Raw genomic sequence first — 11,767 nt, 5'->3', positions numbered from 1 at the left:
TTTCGCATACCAAAACAGTGATCTATAAAACTAAAAATAGACACGTGTTAAAATAGACCTTTTGCTAAGGTAGAGTTCTAACTTCTAACTGTCGGTATGTGATTTCCGTTGTTCCCTGATGACAGAGCGGCAGAGATTTGTGAAGCTCCTTCGGGACTGTGGTAAGTATGGATTACTCGATCAGGGACAGCAAATCCACACGGCCATAATGAAGATGGGTTTGGATCTTGATCTAATTATGAACAATTTTCTCATAGATATGTATGGAAAATGCTGTAGGCCTGACATGGCTTCTGCCGTGTTTGATAAAATGCGTGAAAGAAATGTTGTCTCCTGGACTGCTCTCATGGGCGGGTTCTTGGGTCAGGGCAATGCGGAAGCATCATTGTTACTCTTCTGTAGAATGGGCTTTTCGGGTGTTAGACCGAATGAGTTCACTCTCTCAAGTAATCTAAAAGCGTGTGGTATTCTGGGTGTTCCTGAGAATGGAATGCAGATTCATGTTCTCTCTGTTAAAACTGGGTTTGAATTTGTCCCAGTTGTTGGGAACTCAGTTATTGATATGTACTCGAAATGTGGAATGATCGAGGAAGCAACCCAGATGTTCAATCTAATGCCTGTTAGAAATCTCATTAGTTGGAATGCGATGATTGCTGGGTACAGTCATACAGGATGCAATGGTAAGTCTCTGCTTTTGTTTAAGAAAATACAAAAACATGGAGAAACACCAGATGAGTTTACTTATTCAAGTGTTCTAAAATCGTGTAGTGGCCTTGGGGCGATTAAAGAGGGGGCTCAAATTCATGCTTCCTTAATCACAAGGGGGTTTCCTATTGCACTTCATAAGATTATGTCAAGTGTACTCATTGACTTCTATGTAAAATGCAGGTGCCTAGATGAAGCAATAAAACTTTTTGACCGGATTGAGCCAAAAAATGTGGTTTTGTGGACTGCAATGATTATAGGCTATGTTCAAGAGGGAGGTCTACAAGAGGCCATGGACTTGTTTAGACAATTCATGGAAACAGGAGCTGAAGTCGATGGGTTTGTTCTTTCTAGCATGATGAGTGCCTTTGCTGATTTTGCCCTTGTAGAACAAGGGAAACAAATACATTCATTCACTGTCAAAGTTCCATCTGGCTTAGATGTCTCAGTAGCCAATTCAGTGGTTGATATGTACGTCAAGTGTGGATTGATGGAAGATGCAGAAAAACGTTTCAATGAAATTCCCGTAAAAAATGTAGTTTCTTGGACAGTTATGATCACTGGCTATGGGAAGCATGGTTCTGGCAAAGATGCAATCCGTCTCTTTGAAGAAATGCAGCTGGAGAATATTGATCCTGATGAAGTGACTTACTTGGCTGTGCTCTCTGCCTGTAGCCATGCTGGTCTAATTGAAGAAAGTCACAAGTACTTTTCAAGACTCTGCAAAGACCATCAATGTGAACCTAAAATAGAGCATTATGCTTGCATGGTTGACCTCCTTGGCCGAGCTGGACGTTTGGAAGAAGCTCGCAACCTCATAAAGACCATGCCATTTGAACCAAGTGTCGGAATATGGCAGACATTGCTAAGCGCCTGTAGGCTACACAAAGACTTGGACATTGGTAGAGAAGTGGGAGAAGTCCTATTGAAATTAGATTGTGATAACCCAGTGAACCATGTAATGATGTCTAACCTCTACGTCGAGGTTGGTGAATGGAAGGAGTACGAGAGAGTGAGAAAGTTGATGAAGGTAAAGGGGTTGAAGAAAGAAGCTGGGTGTAGTTGGATTGAGATCGACAAGGTAATGCACTACTTTTATGGCGGAGATGACAGGCACCCACTTACTGACAGAATTCATAAGGTATTGAAGGAGATGGAGAGAAGGATGAAAGAAGAGATGGGTTATGCATATGATGTGAGGTTTGCATTGCATGATGTGGAAGAGGAGTCAAAGGAGGAGAGCTTGAGATTTCACAGTGAGAAGTTGGCAATTGGTTTAGGTTTGATGTGTAATGGGTTGGAGAATGAAGGTATTATTAGGGTCTTCAAGAACTTGAGGGTCTGTGGAGATTGTCATGAGTTCATCAAGGGTTTGTCAAAGTTATTGAAGAAGGCATTTCTAGTGAGAGATGCAAATAGGTTTCATAGATTTGAAGATGGGGTTTGCTCTTGTGGTGATTATTGGTGACATTTCAGAAAGGATGCTTTTGCCTCACATGATTGAAGCATTCAAATTGAAAGATTGTTGTATTGGGGCAGTTTAGGATTCATGATGTAAATTATCTTTCTTATTTGCATATTTAATTAATTTTTTGCAACTTCATATTAAGTTTTTTGGGATGGGGAACAGGGGGGTTGTCAAACCTGATAAAACCATTTTAATGTATTGAACAAGACTCACGACAATCATATAACTATAATCTAGAATAATTCCAATCTAAGAGCCAAAACATATCTTATTGAGTGCAAACTGTACTACTTATATCATCTCTTTCACCTGCATGGAAAAGGAGCAACTGCAATTTGATCCTCCAGATTGCTGGAAGTATTTCAATGGACGATGATCTGAGAAACCTTCGGGTGGTGACACAGAGCATTCAATTGAAGTAAGACTCGTGATCAGAGAATAATTGCTTTAAATCACAGCATTAGGATGTCTGTGTAGCAAGATGTCTTAAGACATCTTTGTATCACTTGAGCTACAATATCAGATGCACAGATGACTGGAATGCACATGTTAAGCTATGGATACATTCACAAGTTTGTTCGTAAACCACCAAATTCACGAGCAGATCGAGCTATTGGGAGAGCAGTATCCATCCATAATGATGGTCCAACTCAAGCTGATTGTGAGCATTCTACTTTAGTAGGCATAATGAAGTGTAGTTCTCTCCCTTTGTTTAACAAATGTAGGCAAAGTACACATCAGTTGAGGATCATTGTTTGTTACATCGAGCTCCTCTCCAAGGAGCCCAGTGTGGGCGTCGGGATGTGTGCGGCACAGCCTAGCTGTTGGATGCCCCCCTAGCACTCCCTGGAGAGGAGCCAGATCCTTGTTTGTTTTTCCTTCATATTCAAAGCAATTGTTGTTTGATTAATGCTCATTTAAATAGATCTAAGATCATCTTATTGTTGTACCACAAGTGTAGTACCTCCTAGGCAATATAGCTCTTGCCTAGTCAGTAGCAATAGGAAAATAGCAATGTTCCTTGTAACAACTTTTGCACGAAATAGCGAAGAAGGTGATCTCCTCACTCTTAAGGTTTCAAAACCCTAATTTACTATTCACAAAGACGAGGGAAAGACAGTACCCACGATTTCCCAAAAGGGAGGAGAGATAAATGACAGGTGGGAGAGGGAGAAAACCTCTTACTTGTGTTGTGATTCTTTCCTCTCCTTTATCTCTTTTTTTTATTTTTATAACTTGAGTTGCTAAAATGCCTAGAGGTATGGATATAACTCTTATGTCACCAAATAAGTAATTCATTACAATCGAATCTTTCACTTGGCAATGTTGCATAATGGACTTATGGGTATGAAAATAATTATCGTCATCACCCTAATCCATTATTATGCAAAGAACCTTAATCGTTGATTGGACACCAAAACAATTTTCAAAATATATAAAAAACAATTATTAATATTTTCAAATTTTTTTGTGAACATTTATAAAGCTTACCATCGGATCCGGAATTTTCTTAACCATATGATCAAATATTCTCCCTATAAAGATAGTAATTTTATATTGAACATCTCTTTTGTTTATAATCAAACACCATAAATCCAACATAACGCATCGATATATAATCCGAAAAACATTAACGGATGATACACCAAAACTCATAATGTCTCATTGCAACAATAAAGCCCAGTGAAGTCAAGAGAAAAATCACAACCTATTCATATATGTACATGTTTTTTTTTTCGGGTAGGAGAACATTGTTCTTAATACAATTGATAACAATCCATTCACGATCCAACCAATGAGATCTTATTACCCAAAAAAAAAAAATAAATAAATAAATGAGACCTTGAAATTCTCTATGGATCCAATAGTCGGTGCTATGAGGTAGAATTCAAGAAATTCGAAGCGTTGCACTTAATAACGGTTCAAGATTTATCCAGTTATTGCTAAATTTGGTGTCAATTAAGCGCTCCACTCATACATGAGGATCTCTAGTTGTGTCTCTGATGTCAACGCTGTCGTAGTCATGGTGGACGAGTTTGAGAGTCCACACAACCTCTTCTGCATGTTCGTCCGACATTGCCCACACGTATGCGTCCCAGAACACTGTAAATTCCTTCATTTCCTTTCTTCTCTGTGTTAGAACCCGAATATTTTCAATTGAGCTTCTGCTGAATCGCGGTTTAACAGTGAAACCTGGAGTTTCATAGTTCAAACTCTTGTCACTTGAACGAATGTGCTTGAGTTTCTACACTGCCATTATCGAGCGCTACTGTCGGACTTTCACATTTAATGAAAGACTGGGTTTTTTATACGAACCTTCATGGATCTCCAAGTCAGTTTTTCTTTTATGTGGGAACTGTGCATACTTTAAAGCTTGTTAGTTAAATCCCAAATCAATTTTTTCGAGTTTCAGATACCAACAGATAAATCTCACCCTCATTGAAGCTTTGTCAAGTTGGAGTCCCTGACCGAGCATCAAATACTTGGAGCAGTCTCTGTGGAACATTGTGACTCTGCTGCTCATACCATTGATGGAAACGAAGATGGGTGCCTTGATGATCCGAGAACTGGAGGATCAATTTGTACCCATTTTACGAAAATGTTTCAGTACGGCAGAATTGAAGAAGATTCATGCCCGTATGCTCAAGTACTCTCTGTCACAAAGTAACTTCCTTGTGACAAAGATGATTGATTTTTGTAATGCCAAAGGTGAAACAGAATATGCATATCTACTCTTCAGGCAGATGGTGGAGCCAAATATATTTATCTATAATGCATTGATAAGAGCTTATACCAATAACCACTTTCATGAAAAAGCTATCACCGTTTACAGGCAAATGATTAGGTGCCGGCAAAGGAAAAGTTCCATTTTTCCAGACAGGTTCACATTCCCCTTTTTATTAAAATCTTGTGCAGGGCTCCTACTTATTGATCTTGGTAAGCAGATTCATGGCCATGTCTTCAAATGTGGCTTAGCTTTGAATTCTGTGATAGAGAACTCTCTTATCGATATGTACACAAAGTGTGCTAGTATGTCTGATGCTCACAGAGTATTCGAGAGAATGATGGAGAGAGATCCAATCTCATGGAACACAATTATTTCGGGATATGCCAGATTAGGACAGATGAAAACGGCAAGGTTGATCTTTGAATCCATGTCAGATAAGACAATTATCTCTTGGACAACATTGATTTCTGGGTACTCGCGGATTGGCTGCTACACCGATGCATTGGATGTTTTCCGTCAGATGCAGTTCGTTGGCATAAAACCTGATGAGATCAGCATTGTTTCCGTTTTGCCAGCTTGTGCACAGCTTGGAGCTCTAGAGTTGGGGAAATGGATTCATGCTTATGCTGACAAAAATGGGCTTTTGCAGAATACTTTTATATGTAATGCTCTGATCGAAATGTATGCAAAATGTGGAAACATAGATGAAGCTTCCCATCTGTTTTCTAAGATGTCCTACAGGGATGTGATATCCTGGAGCACAATGATTGGAGGGCTTGCTAATCATGGGAAGGCTCATGAAGCAATTGAAATGTTTGCAGAAATGAAAAGAGCTCAAGTAGCACCAAACAGCATTACCTTTCTAGGCCTTTTATCTGCTTGCGCCCATGCTGGATTCCTAACCGAAGGATTGTGGTACTTTGATTCGATGAGAATGGACTATCAAATTGATCCAGGGGTTGAACATTATGGATGCATGGTGGATCTTCTTGGTCGTTCTGGATGCCTTGATCAGGCCCTTGAGTTCATCAAGAAGATGCCAATTGCACCAGATTCAACCATTTGGGGATCTTTGCTCAGTTCTTGTAGAACTCATGGCAATCTTGAGATCGCTGTGACTGCAATGGAGAACCTTATAGTACTTGAACCGGATGATCCAGGTAACTATGTCCTACTTTCAAATATTTATGCAGACTTGGGAAGGTGGGATGATGTCTCAAGGATGCGCAAGCTTATAAGAAATAGGAGAACAAAGAAACCTCCTGGGTGCAGCCTAATTGAAGTCAACAATGTAGTTCAAGAATTTATAGCAGGGGATCATTCAAAACCATTTTCGCATGAGATCATGAGGATACTAAAACTGCTGGCCATGCAGCAGAAGAGCAGCAGCACTGTAACTGAAACAATGACAGAGGGCATTGCAAACCTTTGAATTTTCCAAATAAATAAAGGAAAAAAGAAAACTTGCAATGCTATTTCTACTTGTTTTACAACCAGACTGGTTTCCTCAATAAGGAACTAGGTGGGATGGAACTCCCAAAGTTTGTCTCCCTTCTCTTCATTCTCTCAAGAGCTTATGTTCGTAGAACTCATCAGAGGAGAAAGATTTCACCTGCAAAAATGCAGAAATTATCGCAGACATATTGGAGAGACTTACGAGATGGTAAATTGATACAGCTGATATGCTAATATTTTTCCCCCTCTTTTTTAACAGTGTCTTTTTGTACAAATTGGCACAGTTGCATTAGAAACCAGGAAGTATTTGGTTGAGAAAAGGGCATACATATGATACGTGATGTTCTTTGGGCTAAACTCAGCAAATCTAAATGCTCAAGATTGGATCCAGTGGATCTAAAGGAGCACGCTGTGAGCAAAGGGCAATGGCTACTTGTATAGTTGTATACTGTTCCTTCTATATTGGTACCTTTCAGAAGCTCTAGAAAGGAAATGTGCACACATCCATATATCAACCTATTTACATGCTCCAGAATCATATCTTAGCAACTGGAGAACTTCTGGTGCCATGTACAACAGAAGCTGACAAACTGTCTTGGCAATTATGATCAACTTCAGAGGTACAATTCTGTACTTGAAATGTTTTAACAAGCTAAGACTTGCAACTAATTTTTGCATTATTACCTCAAGAGATGCAAGATAGCAGAATCGACAACTTTGGCAATCTTTTACCTCATAGGGTGGAACAGGCACATCCTCGTAAGGATGCTTACGTACAAAAGCACCAACTCATGCATGCATATATGGTTCCGCTTAGTTCCCATAACAAGTAAGTCCAAGAGAGTACTCCTATGTTTTAAGATCTTTCACATGTAGAACAGGTACCAAATGGCTGTGACCTTAGTCTTAGACCTATCATGGATAATTTTCTTCACCTTCAAAATTTTCATTTGGGTTCTCAATAAGAAGGTTGGGATTTTTTTTGGGGGGGGGGGGGGGGAAGGGGGAAGCATATATTGTTCATCAATATTTATCACCAGGCCATGTTTCTACATTTATATGCTACATGGCAGTTTTGTTGGTATTTAAATTGTGTGGACATGTTGTCCAACCCACCACCCATCCATCTGTTACTTTTTCACCCCGAGGAAACCCATTCTCCCATGTTGTAATATAAAGATATCAGAAATGTTGAATTTGTTCAACTTTGGTTCAAACCATTGAGACTTAGGAACACAGGGGTAAAAGTTTGGTGCATTGTGGGCCATGTGGTGTGATGGAACTCGAAATTTAACACAGGACTAATCCAAGGGGCATAGTCCCCACCCAACCTTCATTTCTACCAGATCAGTCTTCCATGTGGCTGAAATATGGTCGGACTGTCAAGGCAAGGCGTGTAAAGTAGCAGCGTATACACACTCTGACACTCTTTTGTATCTTTATATTTTCTTTGGGAAATTCAAGGGCTTTCTTCTTCTTTTTTGGTGGGGATGGGCTCTCATATGTAAAATGCTTTTATGGTAATTGATGATTGATATTGATTTCTCTGATCTGGAATTATTTACTTGGTCGTATGCTGTATTATTGTATCACTACGTATTAATTATCTCTAAATGAATACACTATAAAATGTTGTAGTGCATTCCTCTGTTGCTTCAGTTTTATCATTTTCTTTGTTTCAACATATTCAGTACTTTAACGTGCAAAATATGAGTAAGGTGTACTTGCTGTCTGGAGTCAGCTTTGTTAGTAGCAAGGTGGAATTTGGAGAACTAATAATAATGTCAGTGGTTTCTTAGAGGAGTCTTCTTAAGTGGCTGAAATACGAAAAACAGAAGTTGGAATTTTTAGTGGAGGATAATTACTTAACTTGGGTTTCATTGTCTGTATTCTGGCCTCTTTTCTTTTAAATTTCATTTTCTTATTTCGTTTATTTTCAAAATTGGCATATATGCTACTGAGCTTAGATGGTTGTGAAGAAGCTCCTTTGGAGTTAAATATTTGAGCTTCGTGTTCCTGCATGTGCATGTGCCGGTTGTCAGCAGGTTTTAGTGACCTTACCTTACAACGTAACTATTGCCAAGGATCTGCTTACCTGACTGCTTGTTTTGTTAAAGAAATCTATAAATTTGGTGGTGCATTAGGTTGGGTAGCTTCACCCTAGAGGTTATCCTTCTTGGAGATCACTGCATGGGGAACTTCAATGCTTCTCTCTCCAGTCTCCATATTGCATCTACAGCCCACAATTTATCTGATATCTTGTCACAGAAAATCTAATATTTCCATTTACTGGTGGCAATGGTTTTTTGTTTTTTTTTATTTATTTATTGAAGATTGACAGAATACTATGTTTCAAGTATAAATTTATGACACAAAATGGAAGAGTGGCTTAAAAACTGTTGAGGCTTACAGAACTTCTAATGTTTGTTGGACAAGGACATGACTTTTGGCTGCGTGCACTAATAGTCATTCTTGCAGAACTTCTAATGTTTGTTGGACAAGGACAGACTTTTGGCTGCGAGCACTAATAGTCATTCTTATCAGCAGGCCTTGAACTCACCTTATGCCAAGCTGATGCACATTGCAAAATGAGAAAAATTCATTCATTTTATTTGTTATTTTCAGGAGAAAGTAAACCTGATCTGAATATTTGGTAAAATCTTGTTGCTCGCCTTCTTTGGCTACTAATAACAAATTGCTTTTTCCGCCCTTAGGTCAGCTACTGCTGACCATTCATTGAGCAATGTCCAACTTTTCATTCTAATCCAGCACTGGAGTGCCAAAGCCAGAATTGTCTGTGAAAGTATGGGGCTGAAAATAATGGATCACACACCACATCTGTATTAGATTAATCCATATTGAATAAGGGGTGGGCAGAGGATGGATTACTGACTTCGACTTCTGTTGTTATTTTCATTTGGAAGACTTCTCTTGATTGTTGACAAGGTGAGTCACCTAACCTGGTCTGAACTGATGAATTGGTTAGGCCTAACTGTGACCCTCTGGGGCTGGTTGGGCTAAATTTTATTGAATTGTGGATTCAGTCTGCATCTGACTGAGTGGAAGTTATTTCATTTTTTGGGGGTTGGGGTTGGGGTTGGGGAGTGGTGAGGGGAAGGTAAAATGTTATCCGTTTCTTAGTTAGTTTTCTGCTGTGTTTTGTATTTTCATACATTTGGCAATAACACCAAGTAAAATATGATGTCCTTTATTAGAATTAATAATAATATGATAATAGGTGATGACATTTGTCCTTATTTACTTCCATAAATGCCCTTACATGCACTCTTAATGCCAACATGTGGGACGGATGTCAACTCCTGACCATATGTGCAGCATACATATACAGGTAGGTTATCCAGGTTCTCTCTTGTATGTCCTGCACTCTCTCCACACTTTGGAAGTCTTGAATTTTTCAATGCTTAAATTGCCATTTGGCAAACATTTTTTGGGTTGAAACGTGATGTATGAGTAGGGGACCTTAAATACAAAATTTCAGCCATATCCAATGTGCCATGTTAAGCAGTGCAGAGAACCCAATCTTAATTTTTATAGTGTATTTAGTCAATTGCCAGCCATGAATTTACCATTGTTGGACATATTGTGCAGCATAGATAGTGGTGGGAGAAGTTGAAGCTTCCAAATCTATAGCCATTTGTAGTGATGCTCTTGTCCATAATAGCTCATTTGGCATATTGCCTTGCATTCTCCATCAATAGTTTCATTCCTCACCAAATTGTTGATATGGTATTATTGCATATGGGTTGCCAATCATATGAAATCTGATACATTATCTTAATTTGTAGGAGAAGATCGACGATCCAGGCCAGTCTACTTCAAACCCTAAACACTTGTAGTGGCACTCTTGTCCATGTCAGCTCATGTTCCAAATTGTGTTGTGTTTCTCCATCAATTGCATCATTTTCTCATTCTCCATCGGTAACGCATCATTTATTACTAAATTGTTGAAGCCCCGTGTGGTATACTTACAAGGGGCGGTTTCTCTTCACCTACGGCGAAGGAGGTATTTTTTCACAGTGAATCATGTTCATGGGATGAGAGTCAAAAAGCAACGAGCAATTTCAGTATTCATCCTATAAGAGGAGTAGATTCTTGGGTTTTCTTTTTCCCACAGTGGAGGAAAACTTTCTCAATACTTACACAGAGTATTGCATAATGATTGATCCTATAGAACAAGCGTGAACCATTCATGTGTGGGCCTCCTTTCTCCTACGTTTTGTATCCCACATTGGAGCCCCCTATTATACTATGCATGTTGTAAATTTCATAGCATTCCTTTACCCAAAAAAAAGAGATTCAACCTTATAATAGGCGTTTCAGTTGGACTTACTTTGATCATAACCTACTCTTCAATAAATAAAATCGCAATAGCAACTTGACAGTTTAGCACGACCAATAGGAGGATGAAATTTTCATTCTTCTTCTGTCTTTTTTTTTTTTTTTGTTGTTTGGGTAAGAATTCTTCTTCTACCTGAAGTTAACAATTTGCAGCATAACATTTTAGTAGTTCTTTTCGGTTAACCCAACTTTGAAATTACATTTGGCAAATCATCTTTACTACGGTGAAAGTTTTGTGTCACTTGAGACAAAGAGAGAATCTCTCCATGCATCATGATTTGCCGTTGTGATTGAATTCCTAATAGTGAGTCTCATCATTAATTCCTGCTCATGTTATCGAAAGTCTGAAACACTCAATTGAAGGGTCAGATCCTGTGGCTTGGAGACTCTTTCGCCATAGGTGAAAGAAAACTGAGTTCTTTTATTATGAAGAGAGTATTTTTTCTTGGGATGAGTTTCCTTATAAAGAGTGAATCTTTTAATCCATGGGTTTTATGATTGGATGGGATTTAAGGAATAGTACGAAAGACATTTCAAACTATAATGACATCCCAATAGCTAGATTCTCTCTCTCTCCCCCCCCCCCCATTCACTCCAAAAAAATAAAAAATCTCTTCACCCCAATGGGTTGAAGAGATTTTCTCTTCGGTGAAGATTGAGGCGCTCTTGGAACTATTAAACGAAGTCAGAGGCACCCTTGGAAGGATCTTTATCACCTTCAGTTTGCTGACCGGCCCAGTTCCCCAGTTCCTCTAACAAAGGGGGGCTGAAATGACCTCTCTACCCATGCCCAAACACCCTACCCGAGTGGGATCCACCATCCCCCTATTAGAGGAACTAGGGAACTGGGCCGGTCAGCAAACTGGAGGTGATAATTTTCCCCCTTGGAACTATTCTTGTAATCACGTCTAATCATCAAAACCCGTCGGATTAAGAGATTTTCTTATCAATGAAGATTAACTCCGTATTCTTTCTCTCACCCTCTTGATTTACTAAAGCTATGTTTGTTATGTGTTTTCAGAATATGAATGCATTCTAATTATAGAATGAGA

General features: G+C 39.0%; 2 protein-coding genes across 2 annotated transcripts; both read left to right on the top strand.

Annotated features, from left to right (window-relative positions):
• The first annotated feature begins 39 nt into the window (after window positions 1–39).
• LOC122668997 (putative pentatricopeptide repeat-containing protein At3g15130) lies at window positions 40–2,306 on the top strand. Its single transcript, XM_043865603.1, has one exon. It carries the CDS (start codon window positions 119–121, stop codon window positions 2,171–2,173), a length of 2,055 nt encoding a protein of 684 aa, XP_043721538.1. The 5' UTR covers window positions 40–118; the 3' UTR covers window positions 2,174–2,306.
• Window positions 2,307–4,603: 2,297 nt separating this feature from the next.
• On the top strand, window positions 4,604–6,454 carry LOC122670016 (pentatricopeptide repeat-containing protein At2g20540-like). Its single transcript, XM_043866952.1, has one exon. The coding sequence runs from the start codon at window positions 4,705–4,707 to the stop codon at window positions 6,331–6,333; it is 1,629 nt and encodes a 542-aa protein (XP_043722887.1). The 5' UTR covers window positions 4,604–4,704; the 3' UTR covers window positions 6,334–6,454.
• The last annotated feature ends 5,313 nt before the right edge of the window (window positions 6,455–11,767 follow it).

This window comes from Telopea speciosissima, chromosome 7 (assembly GCF_018873765.1).
Source record: "Telopea speciosissima isolate NSW1024214 ecotype Mountain lineage chromosome 7, Tspe_v1, whole genome shotgun sequence".
Lineage (NCBI taxonomy): Eukaryota > Viridiplantae > Streptophyta > Magnoliopsida > Proteales > Proteaceae > Telopea > Telopea speciosissima.
The sequence above is the reverse complement of the archived record's forward strand: the minus strand, read 5'-3'. Positions and strand labels throughout refer to the sequence as shown.